The 20,527-nt window shown below is 38.1% G+C and overlaps 2 protein-coding genes across 6 annotated transcripts in view; one reads left to right on the forward strand and one right to left on the reverse strand.

The window, feature by feature from the left end:
- Window positions 1-20,527, reverse strand: part of TNNI3K (TNNI3 interacting kinase) — a 280,116-nt gene that overhangs the window by 62,280 nt on the left and 197,309 nt on the right. The gene's annotated exons all lie outside the window — the stretch shown is intronic.
- On the forward strand, window positions 3,795-17,380 carry LRRC53 (leucine rich repeat containing 53). The gene is made up of 4 exons (XM_028488069.1): window positions 3,795-3,882; window positions 6,206-6,997; window positions 11,902-12,414; window positions 15,045-17,380. The coding sequence occupies exons 1-4, from the start codon at window positions 3,795-3,797 to the stop codon at window positions 17,378-17,380; spliced, it is 3,729 nt and encodes a 1,242-aa protein (XP_028343870.1).

A 20,527-nucleotide genomic window follows, 5' to 3' on the forward strand; every position in this document is an offset into this window, starting at 1 on the left:
TTTTTTTTTTACAACATTTACCCTAAGGGTATGCCCCATCTGCATCTTAGGGAGCAATTAAAATTCTGATGGTGGCAAGCCTGCAGTTTTGCCTGCTTGAAGAACCTGAGGATAGAATTCAGGGCATCTAGGGTAGAGTGAATTAGCTATGGCTTTGTAACAAATTATCACAAGTGGTTTAAAACAATACCCATTTATTATCTCACAGTTTCCATGGGTCAGAGTCTAGTACAGGTTAACTGGGTCCCTTGCTCAGGGCCTCACCAGATTATAATCATGGTGTTAGTTCACTCTGTGATTCTCATCTGAGGCTCAGGGGCCTCTTCCAAGCTCACTGGTACTGGAAGAATTCATTTCCTTCAGGTCCCTGTTTTCTTGCCAACTGTTTTTCAGGGATGATCTCAGCTTCTAGAGGATGCCCACAGTTCCTTGCCACATGGCTCCTATAAGCAGTTCACAACATAGCCATTTGCTTTCTTTCTGGCCAGCAAGGGCATGTTTGTCTAAACTTTTTTCCCCTGTGACCAACTGGAGAAATATTCTTTGCTTTTAAAGGGCTCATCTGATTAGGTCATACCTACACAGAATAATCTTTGTCTTGCCATATGAGGAAACATAATTATGGGAGTAATATCTCATCATATTCATAGGTTTTGTCCAAACTCAAACGTAGGGGGTATTCCTGGAAAAAAGTGGAAGGAAGGAATCTTGGGAGCCATCCTAGAATCCTGCTTATCACACGTAAGCACTAGAAAATGAGGGGAAATCCTAGAAGAAAGGGGTCTGGGAGAGGGAGCCCCAGAATATGCATATAAACTCTGCTTAATTCTCTGGCTGACCTCTGAACCACGTATGCATAGGGCAGAATCTAAGCAGCCCAGGTAGGTTAAAAGAAGTGAACTGAGATTAGATCTTTTGCTCAATGCAGGACATTGTTCTTACTATTTTTTCAGTCTGAATTATCTAACTCTTATTCCTGACTGTGGAAACCCTCTGCCCTGTTCAAGCCCAACTCACAAGACACATCCTTTTTAAAGTGTCCAATGATTTTGCAAAATAATTTTTCACTATTATTTAGATTTATTTCATTCTTTCTTGTGTTACAACTAGCTATTTACATGTCTATATCACTAGCTGGAACATGATTTGAGGGTAAGCAAAGGTCTGTTTACTCCTGTATACCTAGCATGTTCCACTGCACAGGATAGCTTAGTTGAGCTCAAATTTGTTACATTAAATTGCATCATGATAATACAAAATTATACAGAATCTGACTACCTCTCATCCTTGTCTAAACCACCATCATCTTTTGCTTGTATTATTATAGTTTCCTTCTAACTACTTTTGCTGCTACTATTCTTTGCCTATTAAAAGTAGGTTCCCAACACGGTAGCCAATCCACAGCTACCATCATACTCAATAGTGAAATACTGAAAGATTTTCCTTTAAGATCGGGAATAAGACAAGGATGCCCACTCTAATTCAATATAGTATTAGGAGTACTAGTCATAGCAATTAGGCAAGAAAAAAGAAATAAAAGGCATCCAGCTTGGAAAGGAAGAAATAAAACTCACTGTATGTGGATGAGTTGATACAGAAAACCCTAAAGACCACCAAAAAACTGTTAGAACTAATAAACAAATTCAGTAAATGTGCAGGGATACAAAATCAATATACAAAGATCTTGTTGTATTTCTGTACACTATTAACAAGCTATCAGAAAGAGAAATGAAGAAAACAATCCCATTTACAATTGCATCAAAAAGAATGAAATACCTAGGAGTAAATTTAACCAAGGAGGTGAAAGACCTGTACACTGAAAACTAAAAAATATTGAGGAAAGAAATGGAAGAAGATACAAATAAATGGAAAGATGTCCCATGCTCATGGATTGGAAGAATTAATAATGTTGAAACTACCCAAGGCAATCTACAGATTCAATGTAATCTCCATCAAAATTCCAATGGCATTTTTCACAGAAATAGAACAAACAATCCTAAAAATGTTATGGAACCACAAAAGACTCCAAAAGCTGAAGCAATATTGAGAAAGAACACAGCTGAAGGCATCATGCTCCCTGATTTCAAACGGTATTACAAAGCTATAGTAACAAACACGGTAGCCAAAATAATTATTTAAAAATGTGCTACAGATGAAGTAATGCCACTCACAAAAGCCCCCAATTACTCTCATCTTATATGGATAAAAAACCAAAGCTCTTGCATTCATCTCCAAGGCACGCACAGCCTGCCCCCGCTATTTCCTGGCTTCCTCTTCCTCTTGTGTAGCAGGCCACGCTGACCTCCTCAGGCTGAGAGCACACATGCCTTCAGGGACTTTGCATTTACCATTCTTCCCACCTGGACTGACCAGCACCTTCACCTTTCCCAGGTCTTTGTTCAAATGTTACTTTATCAGTTTTTTCTTGTCACCATATTTGCCCTATTTATTCCATAGAACTTAACACCGGATGACTTAATACATATTTTCATATTTTTTGTTTATTGTTTACATCCCTTTGTAGCATGTCCATCCAATGAGGGCAGGAATTTATCACTCACTATTCTATCTCCAGTGCCTTCAGCAATGCCTGGCACACAGAAGGTATTTAATAAATACTTATTGAGAGAATGATAGAATTAATAGTTTTATGTTTTTTTACATTTTATTTTATTTTCAAACTATTTTTGTATGGGTAGAAGGTTTTTATTATAATTTGCTTTAAGTTGTTTTTTTTTTTTTAAACCAATCAGGGAATACATTATAAATGAATGGCCTTTTTTTGAACATTAAATCCAAAACGGTGTTAATATTTCATTGGAGGGCTGAAATAATGGTAAAAATATGATACTCACTAAACAGAACATTTTATCTAACTCATAATGCTCTGTAATGTAGGCATTTATTATTTCTATTTTAAACATGAAAAGGAAAAAATAAGAAAAATTAAATAATTTATCTAAGATAGTATAGTCAGTAAATAGGAGAGCTGAATTCAAAGCTAGGTAGAGCTTGTGATCTTAATGCTCCTTCATTCTCCCTCTCTCTCTGTGGCATCTATATCTGTGAAGAATAATTTCATTGTAAATATATGTTTCAGTGCCTGAGATTAGGTTCTGCATACTAGAAAGAACACTGGATTTGGAGTTAAAAGACTTGGTGTTAAATACCTAATAGCTATGTGACTTTGGATGGTTTATTAACCATTCTGAACTTCAGTTTTCTCAGCCTCAAATTGAGTTGCCAAATTAAAAGAATTAAATAAGGTAATGTATTTGCAAAAGCTCAGCAAACTATCAAGTATTTTACAAAGTAACTTAATTTTTTAATAATCTATATTAATGGCTGTGCCTTGGATGTGAGTTCTCTGAATTTATGGTCAAATGCTTTAACAGTTCAGTTTGTTTTTTTGTTTATTGTGGGTATACATATATATTTGTTGAAGCATAGTTGATTTAAAATATTCTATTAGTTTTAGGTGTACAACATAGTGATTCAATATTTTTATAGATTTTACTCCATTTAAAGTTATTACAAATCATGGCCATATTTCTCTGTGCTGCACACTATATCCTTGTTCCTTATAATGGCTCAGTTTAAATTCTATTCAAAGTAAGGATTTCAGACATTTATCTAGCATCATGTGAGAACCCAAAGTGCCCATTACAAAGCAGAAATCACCAAAATGCCTCATGAGCTGAGTATACTGAAATCCCTGGATAATAAATGCCAACATTATGATGTGCATTGCTCTCTACTTTCCTTTCAGGTGGATGGCTCATCTCTTTGCCATTATGCTGCGGTTGGTGGCAGCCTGCCCTGCCTCATGTATGGTGTGCACCAAAGATGTAACCCTCTGTCACCAGATAACCTATATAGTAGGTAATAAAACCAGTAACTCTGAAAAGCAGTGTTCAGTGTACCTGACAAATTCATTGCTATGCCTTTCTTTGTACTGACTGATCTCTCAGCTCAGCCTGAAAGAGGTAAACTTTTAAAGAGGAAGCTTTCTTTAGTGACTAAAGATTGATAATATTATTTTATTTTCCTGTTTGTCCCTGGTGGTCTCAACCAAAACTATTTTAAGACCTTCAGAGGTAACTGAGATATTTTGCTCTTATAAAAGAATACCACCATTTTATTGTTACACACCTTTTTTAATAAAAGAAAAAATAGATCACTTTAATTATATTTTGTCCACACTTTGTGCAGATTTGAAACCTACCACAGGCTGGAAGAAATATCAATGAATCAGGAACCTGAACTGCAATCGTTCAGCATTAGTAAGATTAAGTGATGTACCAGCAAAACAGATTATTATCAAAGTGCATCTAATTTTGAAAGTGTAGTCTTTCTTTATTGGTAGTAAATGAGCTGTAGAAATGCTAACAAGATACACTGCCTGTATTCATTACATATTGCTTGCTTAAGTCAACAATTTAATAAGACACCTTATTAACAAATTTGAGGAGAATGTGATTTACATCCTGATATCCAAGAAGAGATAAACAAGCTATAAACCGTGCCAATGGAAAAATTTCAGAAACAAATCTAAGATCGAGTGGAAGAAAATGAGTTCTTTCATTTCTAAAATCCTATGACCCCATGAGAATTAAGAGGTAGATGGCATTGTCATTCCTGACAGGAGAGAGACAGTTTCAAGGCTAGTTGGTTGTATACTGTCTCCAATCTGCATAGAAAACACTTAACAAACACTAAACTCCTATCCTCTCAAATAGATCTGACTTCACTACATTTCTTTTTTTTGATCAGAGATAGCTGATGTTTGTAAGAAACAAATATTGCTCATCTACATTGCTGCACCTCTATATATTCCTTCTCATTTACAAAGTGTCACATTTGTGAAGTTCGATTTCACAGACACAGAGACTTAAATGGATGAGATGCAAGTGGAGTCTGTCTGGTCCTAGACAAGAAGTAATTGACAGAAACAATAGCCTGCTCCCTCAGAGTCAGGAATCTCTAGAGGACTGAGGATCCTTAAAAACAAAACTCCCTCAGGCCATATGAAAAACAATGATGAAAGGAACAAAATGACAAACTGGTTAGAATTAATAGAATTCAAATAATCAGTAATAAATACTAAAAAAATAACACCCCCCCAAACAAAAACCCCATGACTTAAGCTTGCTCGTGCTACGGAGATGGGAGCAATTCTTCCAAAAGAAGGCACTGTGGAAATCCTTTGTCTTTTACATTTTTTTAATCTCTTTGTTTCAGTGATGTAGTCTGAATTTCATAAGGGAATTGTGATTTGCTTCCCCCATGGTTGATTGTTCTAATATCACCTGTAGACCTCCCAGGGACAATGGACTCTTCCATCCTTATGACACTGTCATTTGCAGTCAAAACAATTTTAGCATGATAAAGATGTGTTACAATAACTCCTGATCATAATACATCTTTATCGAGTTAAAACGCTTTGATTTCTAATGACAGAGCAGTGATAGCTCTGGGGTGATTATGGTGAAGGGATTTAACAGTTGGAAGCCCTGAGTACCACCTGTCATCACATGATGGACTTCATTGGAGGGAACAGATATTAGACAGGAGGCCAAGATGGCCCAGACTATAATGAGAACCCCACTGACAGATCCTCAGGTTGTCTGGAGAGAACATAGATCCTTACCAAGTCGCCAACTTTTAGCCTGGAGCTAAAAAGCAGAAACCAACGGTCCTTCTCACTTCTCCCACCCCAATCCACACCTTTATGTTTGAGAGAAAAGATGACTGGCTTCACAGCATAAATATACATTGCTTGTGGAAAACTGGTTAGGAAGCTCAGACACAGGCTCGGCTCTTGAGTGAATCTGTCTTGGCCCAGCAGGGCTGGAGCAGGTCAGTACACAGCCTCACAGAGAGAAAGCCTGAAAAGCCACTTTCAAAAAAACATCAATGATGATAATCTAAAACAATGAATTAAATTTGACATCTAAAGGAACAGATGGGTTTGTGTTTCTCAAATAAACACGTCAAGGTAACAAAGAATATAAAAATCCATCATTCTGATAAAGAGCCACCTTCCCCTTAAACTGAGAAATCAGAGAATCATTTTCATTTCGTTTATTGTTCTTACCCAGGTGATAGGATTGTGCTCAGAGGGTATTGATTATCTCTGCTCTCCACTGTGCTCCCCTCCCACGTGTGTGTACTCGCTTCTAGTCTGTGCTTTTCTTCTCCACAGCAGCCCCCGTGACCACGAGGGTTTTAATCATCACTGATGGATCTCTCTCCTCTATAGAGAGCACAAATCTGTCCCTCTTGTTTAATATTGCTCTGCTCTCCTTGAGCAGAAATGGCATCGAGGATGTTCGGGAAGACGCCCTGCACACCCTTTCAAAGTTGCGGACGTCGTTGCTGGAGCACAGCCAAATATCCAGCTCTTCGCTTACTGATCACAGCTTCAGCAAGCTTCGCAGTCTGCAGGTGCTGGCGCTCAGCAATAACGCTCTCCGCGCCCTGCAAGGGTCTTGGTTCCGAAGCACCAGGGGCCTGACCCGGCTACAGCTGGATGGGAATCAGGTCACTAAACTGACAGACAGTTCTTTCGGAGGCACAGATCTCCACAGTCTCAGGCATCTGGATGTATCTAACATTTGTCTTTCCTACGTTGTGAAAGATGCCTTCCGGCCCCTGCCTCGACTACAGGAAGTAGTCCTGCCGGATATTTTTACTCCACTGAAGCAGTTAATCCTTCTGAGCTTAGCTAAGAGCCAGTGGAGCTGCACTTGTGATCTCTACCCCCTTGCCTGGTTCTTAAGAAACTACGTAAAGTGTTCTGCTCGCGCGCACAGGAATGCCAAGGACCTAAATTGTCAGCCATCCACCATGGCTGTGGCCACTGCAAAGAGTGTGCTAAGGCTGTCTGAGACCAACTGCGATTCCAAGGCTGCCAACCTCACTCTGGTTCTAAAGGACAGAAGTCCCCTCTTCCCAGGGCAGGATGTGGCCCTGCTGACTGTCCTTGGCTTTGCAGGTATGACAGGGAGAAGTGTGCCCAGCTTTTCTCCATATTCTTGAAGTACACTAAATGATGCCTTTCTCAGGCAACTGGGGAACCTTTCCAGGGCTTGTGGAAGGGAGAGGTTGTCAGTAGTGTGGGAGGATGTTAGTTGATTTGGCATAGGTTGAAAGAATTACCTGTTGCAAAGAAGCTGTCTAACATAGAGGAAAGGGCCTTGAACCAGAATTTAAGAGCTCTAATCCTGGTATAACTAGCACTGTGATCTTGAGTACATAGTACATAGTACCTGCTATTCAGACTTCAGTTTTCTTGTCTGTAATGAGGGAATAGTCTATATTGCAGTACTGGTACATTCATTAAGATGCTTGGAGATAGGGGTTAAAAAAGTGATGAGACATAGTCTATTTCCTCAAGGCACTCGCATCGGTGTGCTTTTCTGTGGTGGAGTGAGAATCAGTGGGCTTTACCAAGTGCAGGGGGAGATGCTATTATGACAACCAGGTGCATCCTGCTCTATAGTGCTTGTATAAGTACTACAGAGCTTATACAAGCTCTATAAGCTTATACAAGAGCATATATACAGCTTATAAAAGCATGAGCTCCACAGTTAGATTATCCAGGTTTGAAACCTGGCTCTGCTCTTACTTGCTGTGTGACTTGGGCAAGTGATATAGCTGCTATGTGCCTTGGTTTTCTTCTATTTGGGGGTTTTGAATTCTTTTAAGATTTCTGTTTGTCTAACTTGTTCATAAACTTGGGGGGTTTACCCCTTGACATATTACCCCACCCCCCAAAAGACTAAGGAGAGTATACTATTCAATCCTTTAAATTTTCTATGGTAGTTTAAAAATTTTTTAAACTATGCATCAGCTATCATTACATCTCACTGGATGAATGATCTAATGTGATGCTTTGTGGCATTAGTCAAAGACCAAATATGCATGAGATTTGTCAAGATATCTAGATGTTTGTATGCTTTCAGTGCATGGTGAAATCCTTTGCACCTGTGGGTAGCCATGGTGATGAGAAGTGTGTGTTGGGGGAGATGTGTGTGTTTGTGGGGGATTCCCCAACACTGGAGGACCAGAGGCTTGCAAATGGCACTCAAGACTGAACTGATGTACTTTGAATATGTGCCATAAATAATTATTCCATAGCAGGTTTCCATTGAATCACTTGAACATCAGATTTTTAGCTCCTTTTAATCAGGATAGATGGAGACCAGTGTCAGGTCTAGACAGTGAAACTACCACCAGAAGTAATCAAATTCACTTGGAAGTGAATTCGAATTCTCTCAGGAAGATAAATTGTTTTAGAAAATGTGTAACCATGTCAGTAATTTTACGTGCTAAGAAATAATTTACCGCAAAAGACAAAAGTACTAGAGCAACAGAGAGTTTTTCCTTAAATGTGTTTCTTAGAATACTTAGTATCTTATAGGTATCTTTTTGTTTTGTTTTGTTTTGTTTTTTTGTTTTTTTGTTTTTTTTGCTGTATGCGGGCCTCTCACTGCCGTGGCCTCTCCCGTTGCGGAGCACAGGCTCCGGACGCGCAGGCCCAGCGGCCATGGCTCACGGGCCCAGCCGCTCCGCGGCATGTGGGATCTTCCCGGACCGGGGCATGAACCCATGTCCCCTGCATCGACAGGCGGACTCTCAACCACTGCGCCACCAGGGAAGCCCTATAGGTATCTTTTATGTGTATTTTTAGAGAAGATTTTTGCCAAGTTAGCAACTCTGCATTAGTGTAGAGATAGATAAAAATTCTGGAAGGTTCCAAAGCCTTTGTCAAAATGATAGGAAGCATAACATGCTGATAAATTATAAATATTATTACATGCATGTTAAGTTATTGTGTGTGAAATTTCCATAAAAATGTACCTTTCATTGATTAATTGTTATTAAAGATGCTGTTTTTAAGCGAGATTCCTCTTTAAAACAGCTCTGACTTTTGATACCGATTTACTCCTTCGAAGGTGCTTCTCCTCCTGAAGTGAAAGTGTGGTCAATATTCTATCCCTCTAGATTGTGGGAAAAAGACTTAGAACTAAAATTTGGCCTCTGATTCTGTTTTCTTCTTTGGCTATAGATAAATCATCACAATTCCAAGGAATATGTAAAATCATATTCCGTGAATTTAAAACCGATAAGTGGCTAATTGGCACCTAACCTCTTGACACTTCCTATTCTGTGAACTGGAGGATAAAAAGAGAAAGCTTTCATGAAGCTCTAACGTTTCCAATTCTTCAATGAGATTTTTATCATTAATTTTGCATTTTTGTTGTCTCTCCAACTCAGAAATATTCTTAGAATACTTTTAAAAAAAATTGCATCAATGCCCATGGCAATGAAAATTCAGCCATCTTCTTGACAGTAGGTTCAGCCTACCTACGAGCTTCATCTGCTGTTTTGCTCTCTGCAGTAATAGAAAGTGACCATACCTGAGTGGTAATGTGACACAGACATAGATCTACCATCAATAGCGGGAGAGTGAGTGGTTCCTCGCGGTTTGGACACAATTACTGAGAAACTTTATCCCATAATAAGATTACGCTTACTCTCATTTCAGTGGCTGATTCATGCGTTTAAGAAAATTTAGGTCTTTCTTTCCTTTATTATTTGGTTTAGTAACTGCATCAGCCATACAAAGTCTTCTCTTAATGATTTGTTTTGGATTTCTTTTCCTAACAGCTGAGGCTTTTAGGATCTAATAGGACAATACCAAGCCTAAAAAGAAGCAGCAGCAATTACAGCCACAATAACATATAACAATGACCATTCACTGAATCTTACTATATCAAAATACTGTATTAAACATGTCACATATATTATCTCACTTGATCTCTGAGTGGTATTAATTATTCCTGTTTGATAGAGGAGGAAAAATAAGGCTCAGAGAGGTTAGAAAATGTTCCCAAGAAAAGTATCAGAAAAGAGCTTTGAATCCTGAGTTTTCTTACTCCATGTAAGAGATACAGAGATGTTTCTAAAATTTTATTATTTTCATGTTTTTAACATTTAAAAACCAAAACCTTTGGAAAAACCCAGACTCTAGGATCTGGCAATTAAAATGTTCTGATCTAACTTTTGCCACTACTTTTAAAAAACGTTGTGTTTTTAATAGAGATTTCATTATTTCAATATTTTGTAGCACTTTCCAAGAGTGTATTGTTGTCAAAGAAATAAAAATGGGGCTTAAAACGTTACGATCTGGTAAGCTACAAAAAGGTTGGCAGATTTTGCCAGTAACTGCTATTCTATTTGGTTAATCTTCATCTTTAACAGAAAAAAATGAAACAACTATGCCTGACCCCTTCTCTTTTCTTTCAAGTTTAAAAAATATCATCACATTTTCATTAAAGTTGTCTGCAGTGGAGAGAACCAGGCATAGTGCAATCAAGGAGTCTAGAACGCTGGTATCATCTTATTCACCGTCCTTACCTCCAGAGTCAGGGAACTGAGTTTTCCAGGGCAACTGACTTGCCCAGGGTCACACAGCAAGTTATAGGTAAAGCTGGACTCAGAATGCAGAACTCCAAACTCAGTCTATACTGACACCATATCCTCCTGATCATCATTTTGGAGATTTGTAAGATTAGACCACTCAGTGCTTTTCATTATTAGGATTCATAAACAGAATTCCTTCTGTTTATTTAAGGAATATTCAATAAACAATTCTGGTATGCCTCCTCTGTGCCAGTGTTGAGAACATTGGAGATACAATATCAAATACACTGAAAAGATCCATTTCCTCATAGTGCTTAATTCTAACAGGGGAGGACAGACAGTGAACAAGCAAATGAATAAGTGAACACAGTAATTTTATACTGTTATAAGTGCCAAGAGAAAAGGAAATCACTGTGTCAGAGAGAGAGTCGGGTGTAACTCAGAGACTTTGGTATGAACATCTATGTGGTTGAGGATGCCATTTGTCAAGATGAGAAACTGAGGTAGAAACAGGTAAGACTCTGCACTTGAGTTTGAGAAATACTGCCATTTACAATGTTATTTAGAGGATAAGCTAGCCTATGGAGAACATGAAATGACAGTACCAGGAATTCTGAGATTAGATGTCAATAATTTTTTTGTGGTAGGTCAAAGAAGGGAGTGATCTTTGCAAGATGGGAAAAAAATAGCCAAAGTGTCAAGAAATTGGGAGGTATGATTTAGATTTTAAAGGATAAATGAAATTCAAATAAGCAGAGATAGGAGAAAGTATTAGAAGCATCACTGAGAGAATACACAAAGGCTTAGAAGTACATTTTAAGACTAATGAATTGAAGAGTTTGAAACATAGTGTTTGAATGTGGGAAATGATAAAAAATGAGGCTAGGAAAGAAGGTTATGGCAAGATTATACTGAGTCTTGAATGCCAAGGAGTTTGACCTTTATGCTAATAGAAGCCAATGATGTATTCTGAGGTAGGGGATGAATCTTTAGAGATGATTAAAATATGGCAATAGCTTGTAGAATCTTTTATTCTTTGGGGGGAGGAGGTTATTGTACATGAGAATTTCAGGGTATATGCTAAATGTGGTCTATTTTTATTGACTATGGGATTAAGAAATAGGAAATTTCATTTCCCATAGTCAGAAAAAGAATTTTAATGCAGGAATTATCTTATCTTGAATGAATTTCAGTCCATGAAAAAAAACCCTTTTTCTGTCAGACACATTCCAGATGGTATTGTTTCTTAAAATTTTTAATCAGTACAAAGAAAGATCCAAACTGGAAAACACAACAATGTCGATTAAATATCCTCTGTCTGGACTAATATTTTTCCACATGGTGATAGATTTCCCACCCATTTTGACACCCTTTAAGCCATTAACCTTGATATTTGTGGATTTCACATTTGATGATTTATATGTTTCTTCCTATGATGTTATCTTTTGATAGTCTCTCTATTTGTCACAGGAGCTGTTGGTCTCACTTGCCTGGGTTTAGTTGTATTTAACTGGAAACTCCAACAAGGCAAAGCAAATGAACACACAGAAAACCTTCCTTGCAGAACCTTCAATGAATCCCTGCGTGATCATGAGGCAAGAAATTACCACGCTGAGCGATACTGTAACTGCCACTTAACTCAGGAAAACGAGATAAAGGTCATGTCCATTGTGGGGTCCAGAAAGGAAATGCCACTCTTACAGGAAAACAGCCATCAAGCAGTACTGGCCTCTGAGTCCACAGCCCTTGACAGATCATTTAGAAGCCTGAAAGGGAAGGGCCATGGGGCAGACAGCACTTTCCTCTGCTTTGGTGGCAGACTGCTACAGTCAGGATGTTCAGAGCCTCCTGGGAATATGGCAGCTTTTAATGAAGCCAGCTTACTTACAAGATATTGTCCAAAGAGAATTGAAAAGCTGAGGAATCGTGAGCCTGGGGAAGTCCAACCTCAAACTCTGCCACAGCATTTAACAAGAACAATAGGTGAGTTGTCTTGTTTTAGAAAATCCCACTCTGTTTAAATCCCTCTGAAAGGGTAGCCTCCTTTGATTTCCTCAAAAGAGAAATGCCATAAAAATCATCGTGGCACTAGCCTATTCCTCTCCTAAAGATACTGGACATGTATCTGTACGTATGGAGTGAGGTGTAGATGGACACTTCCCACCCTCAGGAGTTGAGAGTACGCCTTGCGCCCATTGGCAAGTGAATTTTGTGACCCAACACCTAACAATGTTTTTTTTGGTTTGTTTGTTTTTAAGAAGCCTTTTAAATAGCAATAGTGCTGTTAAGATTTATAGGAGGCTGAGTATCGGCTTCTATTCCAACATCCTTCGAGTCTAATGCCAGTTCTACAGTAAGCAACCTTCCCAGAGCATGACACGTTAGAAGAATGGGCCTTCTAATGCTAGTGATTCATTTCAGGAATGATGTCAAGACACATACTTTGCTTGCTGAGCTGTCAGGGATGATAACTTCCCAGTTCAGGGAAAGTCAGGACTTAATTCATTGTCCCATGTTGGGAGCCGAGTGAATCTGGCTGTGACATCTACCCACTGTACATGGGCGATGTCAATATTTAGGTGGAGGCAATGAATTAAATGTCTTCCTTTTTCTCCCTGAATAGTAAGGCAATGCTTTCAGGCTCAACAGTGAAACCTTTGACAGCTGCTCTGTAAAGAGGTTCCTGTCGTTTATTTGAATTGGTTTACAACAGGCAGAGCTTTCTCTCAGAATATGAATGACAGAGGTGCTGCACCAATAAACTCTTACCATGGGGATCTGGCCCTAAGGATGGATTTGGGGACAATTGGAAAAGAACGAAACTGTATGTTATTCCATGTGTGGTATAAAGCAGGATGTGAATTTATGCCATTGCATCCCCCAGACTTCAGATCTTACCAGTTTCAGGGGCCTGATGATTTGACTGAAAAGAGGAATGGCCAAGGAAGAAAACATCTGCCATAGAAACCCGATCAGATTGGTTTTATTTTATAAAGCAATAAGCACTTAGCCTTTCAATAGAATCATACCTTAGGCAGATGTTTCATTTTAGCTTTGTCCAGAGCCTTCACTTCTCTGTGGGAAACCCCTATACTAAAGGGAAAGTGGCCTCTTAACCATTTAAAACCCAGTCTCTTGTTTCACACAAATGCTGGTTTGTCAAATCAATACAATTACTTTTAAGAAAGACTTGAAATTTTGCTACATGCCAGGCATTGTACTGAAGCTGGAAAGAACAGTTATTGGAGAGAAAACGTTCAAGACCACACCTGCTCCAGAATAGAAGTCTGTAAGAGGCACTATCACTCTAATTAGGGCTTCTAACTCAGAAACATAGAATTACAGTATGTCAGGGGTAGAGGAGATTTTAGAGGTGATCTAGTCCAATAGCTTTTAATATTTATCTTTGAGCCACAGAACTCTCTTAGAATATGTTAAAGGCTAGCAGTTCTTTCCCCAGAAGAATTTTATACCCACATAAAGTTCCCACTAGTCTAATCTCCTGATATCCAGCGAGTAAATGGCTTCTTCAAGGTTACTCAGAGAGTTGAAGTTAGATCTTAGATTAGAACTGGATGCAAGTTGGGGCTTATTTCACCTCTTTCTTTCTATCACTGAAAGGAATACTTTTTTCTTCCTTTGGATAAACCAATTTCACAAAACAAGAAAAGGTACACTGGTAAGATGTAATTTTAAACTTAATATGCATTGTGGAAGTGGATAGGGTTTAGTATCAGACAGACCTGGGTCAAATTCTGCCATATCATTTAGCTGACATGTGACTGGGAGAAAACATGCAACCTCTCTAAACTTGTTTCTTCCTCTGTAAATGTGCTAGGAAAATAGGACTTGTCCAAGGGATCAGGTCTCTTAAATGAAAAAATGAATGTACAATATTTAACACAATGCCTACCTCTTATGCTCAATTAATGGTGAAATATTACTAATATTTTTGGCATTAATATTATTTAACATGTATCATTAATAAATATTGTATTAACATGCACCATTTAAAAGTCTCAGACAGATTCTTTCAACACAGACCAGGCCATAGTCCAAAACACATATTCATTTAACAAATATTTAATGAATATTAAGTGATGCCAAGTAAAGCAGATATGGACTCTGCCTTATTGGAACCAGTAATATCACAAGTATTTTTCTGTTATTGTTGAGGTTATTATCTGCTTGAAACCTATATATTACTCAATATTTTATTATGTTCTTCCTAATATTTAGTCCCAAGTGGTAAATGAATTGAGAAAAAAAATTACTATAGCCACTTGGAAAGAATTTAGATATTATTCATATTTAAAGCTAACCTAATGGACAACTAATCTAAAGATTTACAACTATGAATATTTTTATTTCTTATTCCACAACTTTTACATCAGCATCACAACTGATTAAAATGTGGCCATAAACAGTGTCATTGCAAACACACCAAACTGCCAAATGTCCCTTGAGGATTTGGTTAAAAATTAGGAAATTTTCAAGAATTGCCATAATCAGAGGCGTCCTTTTTGCACCTTTCATAAGGCTTCTAAGCATCTTTTCGGTTGGGGTAATAAAACTCTGCTCAGTGCTAAATTCCTGCATTTATTGTTCAGCAGATATCAGCAGTGACACATTTAGTGGAAGATATGCAACATCCGCTTCAGCCTTGGCAAGAGAAAGTCTTGAAAAGCATTTAACAAATGAATCATGGCAGCCTCCAATAGAAAAAGGAGACAATGGCTTACAACCACACAGGCTGAGACATTTTATTACAGGCTCATCATCCAAGCCTTGTGAGCCTGAGGAACACGCTGTACAAAAAATCTTACAAAAACATAGATCAAAATATGATGATCCTTGTGGGCTGTTAACACGAAGCAGGCCTGGGTATTTGCAGCCAAACTGTTGTCTTATCTGTAAATATGTGCCCTGTGATCAATTTCAAGATTATGTGAAAGAAAGGAAGCCAAATCGTCGAGAACTTTCAAAGCCCAAGAGAGAGCAAATCCAAATTAACAGAGCAATAGAAAAATTCCTCATGAGTGAGGACAACATGGAGTTATTGGGGTTATCAACCAAAATCAAGAAAACATATTCCCCTAAGAGGGTTAGCTTCCATCATCCTGATTCAGTAGAAAAAAATACTTTGGTGATGTCATCCAAAACATCAAGCCATTGGAAAGAGCAGAAAAATCAAAGTAACCACCTGACCAACTTGGATCTCAAAAAATGTAGCAATCCTCAGGAGAGAAACAAAGGAGGAAAATGGCTTACTGATCCACAAATTCTGCAAAAGAAGAGAACCAATCAGTCTGACTTCAAAGGGAAAATTAAAGGACAAAATTTAAGGATAAAATTAAATTTAAACCCTTTTAGAAAAGTTAGAGTCCATCCAGAAAAATCCTTGCCAGAATTCCCAAAGAAACGCAGACAAGTGTTGTCACCTTCTAATAAATTCTCCAAAGTTTCTGAGAAAGAAGCCAAAATAAACCTTGTGTCCTCTGCAGATTTTCACCAACAGTCAGAGAGTAACAACTATGTTAGATTCACTGCAAAACGGCTGCCTCTCAAACATGCACCAAAGCAGACCCCATATTACAGAAAAAACATTAAAAAGGCTCCTCTCTTCAGTGCTGACAACTTGTCAGTGGCCAACCAGAGCTCTACGGAAGGCAACTGTCACCCTACAGGTCATATTCCTGATGGAAACCCATCAACATTGCCTCAGCCAACACCCACTGTGACTGAACCCAGGCAGTCACGCTCCGCCCTCTCAACTGAGCAAGTGGGAGGTGCAGCTCACCTTGCACTGGGCATTCCTTGTTATTTACCAGTGACATTGGAAAACATAGGAAGGGATATTTTACCATCCCACTATTCTAGAGGGGCTACTGACCAAGGGGTGGTAGAGCCCACTGAACACATGGAGCAGGACAAATCAAAGACCAGTGAGCTAAACCAGTTTTCTTTGTCCCTGGGGAATCAAATCCACAGGACTGAAACCTACAAGGAACATACTTTAGATCAAAATCAAACCTTACAACATGTAGAGCAACTCTCAAGTCACGAACAACTTGGAAACGAAGAAAACACATTAATGACAGAACCCAAAATATCACATCCAATTGTGGAAATTTGTGTTATGGGTGAGGGAAATTTTGTAGAAAAGAAACTTCCTAAAACAGAAGCTTATGATTCCTCTCCTATTTCCCGGACACGATCCAAGGGCAACTTTACATTTATGAAGACAAATTCTATTCCATACCAAAATAAAAGAGAGCTTCCCAAGGATATCAGTACCTCTCTTAGTACTCAAGCCATCTGGCCTCTAACCAATAGTAGTGAAAAAGGAATTGACAGCACAAATGCATTGCCCAGAGATGATGGCGCTGAAGCACTGGAGATAAAAATAGCAGGGAAAGAAGAGAAAAAAATGTTTGATGAAAGCAAGGCAAATTCTAGTATGTTAATTAGGACCACACAGATGACCTTAAATGGCACCACAAAAGAAAAGCAACAAACTTGGGAAAATGGAAAAAGTGAAAAACATATATTATATGATTCAAACTCTGTTGAGGCAACTATTACAGCTAAGGATTTGAGAATGACGAGTTCCCATGAAACCAAAAATAGACTACCTTGTAGTGAAATAGATCTTAAAATTTACAGTAATATGCATGATTTGAGAGAAGTTCAAGGTTTTCAAACAGATAAAGATAACAGTGCACATAAAGAAGGTGCAGTGACAAGGGAGACATTACCAGACTTAAAAGACATTAGTTTTGAGGCAGAAAATAAGGTGTCTCTAATTCTTAGAAGAATAAATGAAGCTGAAAACTCTGCTCCTAAACCTACATCGTGTCCACCATCTGCTGAATACGTTAATTTATCACCTTCAGAGGCAGAACAAAGTGAACAAAATAACTCAAGTAATAATCCTTTTCTACTTTAGCTTTCTTCAAAAGGACACACAAACACTCCCTAGCCTTTGCATGCATTTCAAATGCAGTATTTTGGAGGAAAAATCCTCAGTAACTCTTTGTTCAATAAAATAAAAGTACACAGTTGAATATAATGCAAAAATCAAAGAGCCACAAGATATTTTTGACACAATTAATTGAGTTTGCTTCTCTAAGGAATGGGAAAATGGGAACGAAGAGTTGTGCCTCATCCTGGAAAAGAAAGCAAACATTAAAAAAAAAAAAAGCCTTAAGCAAATGAAAGATTAAATAAGAAAAAGTACTTGAGCAGATTTACACTTGATGATTATTTTATGGAAATTACTATACACATCTCAATTAGTGGTATTACAATATTGCTTTCGACATAGATGATTATATATTCATACTTGTGCCTGATCTGTTTTCCTAATTATGGTATGAAAATAAAAATTGAGCTTTGTTTGTTAACTGTAGTGTAGCTGATATGCATATTGGCATATTTCAACCATTTGCGACTGTTCTATTGACAATTATACTATAGCCTAAGTAGAAGTCTTTAAAAACTGTTATTTCTCTAAGAGAAAAATTTAAGGATTTCCAGAGGTAGTAGGCCATTTCTGTAAAATCTGTAAAATCCTATAAATCCACTAGGTGGAGATCTCGACTTCAATCATTTTAGAACAAATGGGACTTCAAAATCAACACAATAGCTCCAGAACAAAAGGAATATTAACAAGCTTTATTGCCAACTGTTATTAACTTAAGATTTTGAAAACTAAATAACCCATTAGCATGTAAGCTTTCAAGGCCTGAGCTCTTGAGTTTGGCATGGCCACTACTGTTTGGTGTGAGTATTCTTCCTTATGCACAGAAGAGAAATGTCTTTATAAATGTTAGATTTAAAAGCCATAGTAGAATAAGCATTTCTTATTCAAAGCCACACTTATTTGAAAGATAGAGGTATTCTCAATATTATTAGTGAGATCTTAGTAAAATGTTGAAAGCATAACATCATGGTATAGAATACTATAATATTTCACATTTTCTAGTGGGAAAAAAGGTCACAAATGCAACTAACTTTCTCTTCCCCTGTCTCTATATCGAAGTCTCTATATCTTTATATCTACATGAGGCAATATTATAAAGCTTAAAAACTATTCGAACAATGTAAATATTGCTTACATGCCCCCCATTTCCTGTTTTCTTTCCTATTCAGAATTTGTAGCAAATGACAACTTTCTTATTTTGAAAACTTCCTAAACTTATTATCTCTCTTCTTCCCCTGCATTCAAAATGTTCTTGCTTTTAACTCCCACTCCTCTCCCCTCCCTCCTCGAGCTCAACTCCTCTGCCATCTGTCTGCCTCCCCTGCTGCCACTTCCTTTTGTCAAGCCCCTTGAAGGTAAGAAGAGCATCTATGCCAACTTTTTCTTGCACATTAAGTTCACTGTATTCTAATTGCCAGCTCCCTCAGTTTTGTAGAGCAGGTTACTCTTTTTCTCTGTAACTATCTTTCTTTTCCCTTTTCCTATTTTCTTTTAAGCACCTTCATTTTACTGCAGAGCTGTTAGCTTTGTTTGTCACTGCCAACAATGTCCCTCATATCTAAGGGCTTAAAAGTACTCTGTTCACTAGCTTTCATTCAGAAGGCAGTGATGACAGTTCTCCTGGACTCTTTCCTCTCATCCACTTCCTAAATCCGGTCTTTTCCCTCCTTCTGTTATGTTTCCTTTGAAGTAGTTCTCAGACTTACCCCTGCTCCCGAATCCCCATGGTAACCACTGTAGTCTTTGTGTTGTAACCAACTGGATTATTACTGCAATAGCAGCCCAGCTAGAGCCTCTTGACTTCAGTGTCTTTTGCTTCTGTGTCACCCCACTAGTTCTCTGTCTTTATTGGGCACAAATCACCTGGGGTGCATGTTAAAATGCAAAGTCCCAGGCTCCATCCCAGAGATTTTGATTCAGTAGGTTTAGAATAGGATGCCAGAGTCTTCATTTTAACAAACATTCCAGGGTAATGTGGAGCATATAATCCACAGCCTACACTAAGAAACAATGCTTAGCTATTCCAGTGCACACTATGAGATAATTCAGTGCCTGCCTCACCACAGGAACTACACACAATTCTTTAAGTGAATAAATCCTTCATACCAAACTCTGATGAACTTTCCAGAAAATTACTTTTATCATATCTTTCACTACTTTAGAGACAAAATATAATTGTCTAATTTCATGTCCAAATTCCCTAGTCTGGTTTCCAAAGCTTTCCAAAATCTGATTCCATCTAATTATCAGAACTTTTTCCCACTTCTCACTGTTTTCCAGCAAGCACCCTCTGTCTCTAATAGGCTAGTGTTTTCACTGTCCTCTTCTATTTTTATGGGTCTTGACTAAGAAGACATGCGCAGGAGACAATAATGTGTTTCAAATTTAAGGAATGAAGCAAAGACAGACATAAAACAAAGAATGAGAAGTGAAGTTGATAACCCAGCAAACAATGACCAGGCAGCATGATGTTGGTGTCTTAGATCTAAATATGACTTTGTTTCAAATGAGGGTCTGGTATAGCCCCTCAGTAGCTACAATGTTCCAATAACTAAGTCTCTCCCTTGTGTCTTTTCTCACAATGAATTTGCCCATGTTCTGTTTCCTTGAACTCTTTCTCTCTCACCAACCCCATTCATTCATCAAATTCCTATTTATGCTTATAATCTCAGCTCAAGTATCACCTCTTCCAGGAAGCCTTCCCTGACCTAGCTCTTTGTCCCCCACTTGCTAGTATTCCTTTAGCATTCATTCTCATCTAATCTTTGCTTCCTTCATCTTGGCTTGTAACTATAAAACCAGTAATGTGTTTATTCTATTAATCTTCATATAACCTCTAGACCTTAAGCACCCTTAAGAGCACATCTCCACTGAATCTCCTCACCCATCCCTGGGGCTGTATATAGTAGAGACTCAGTAAATAATTATTTAAGGAAAGAGTGAAAACTAGACCATTGTTCCCTTTCTCCTCAGTACTTAGCTTACTGACTAGGTGAAGACCTTACTGGGCAATGCAATGATGACTTAGGCATGTCACATACAGAAGCAGCTCAAATTTATAATGCTGAGATGGATACCACAGCCAAACCGGGAGCCACCTGACTGACAAGC

This window comes from Physeter macrocephalus, chromosome 4, assembly GCF_002837175.3.
Source record: "Physeter macrocephalus isolate SW-GA chromosome 4, ASM283717v5, whole genome shotgun sequence".
Classification (NCBI taxonomy): domain Eukaryota; kingdom Metazoa; phylum Chordata; class Mammalia; order Artiodactyla; family Physeteridae; genus Physeter; species Physeter macrocephalus.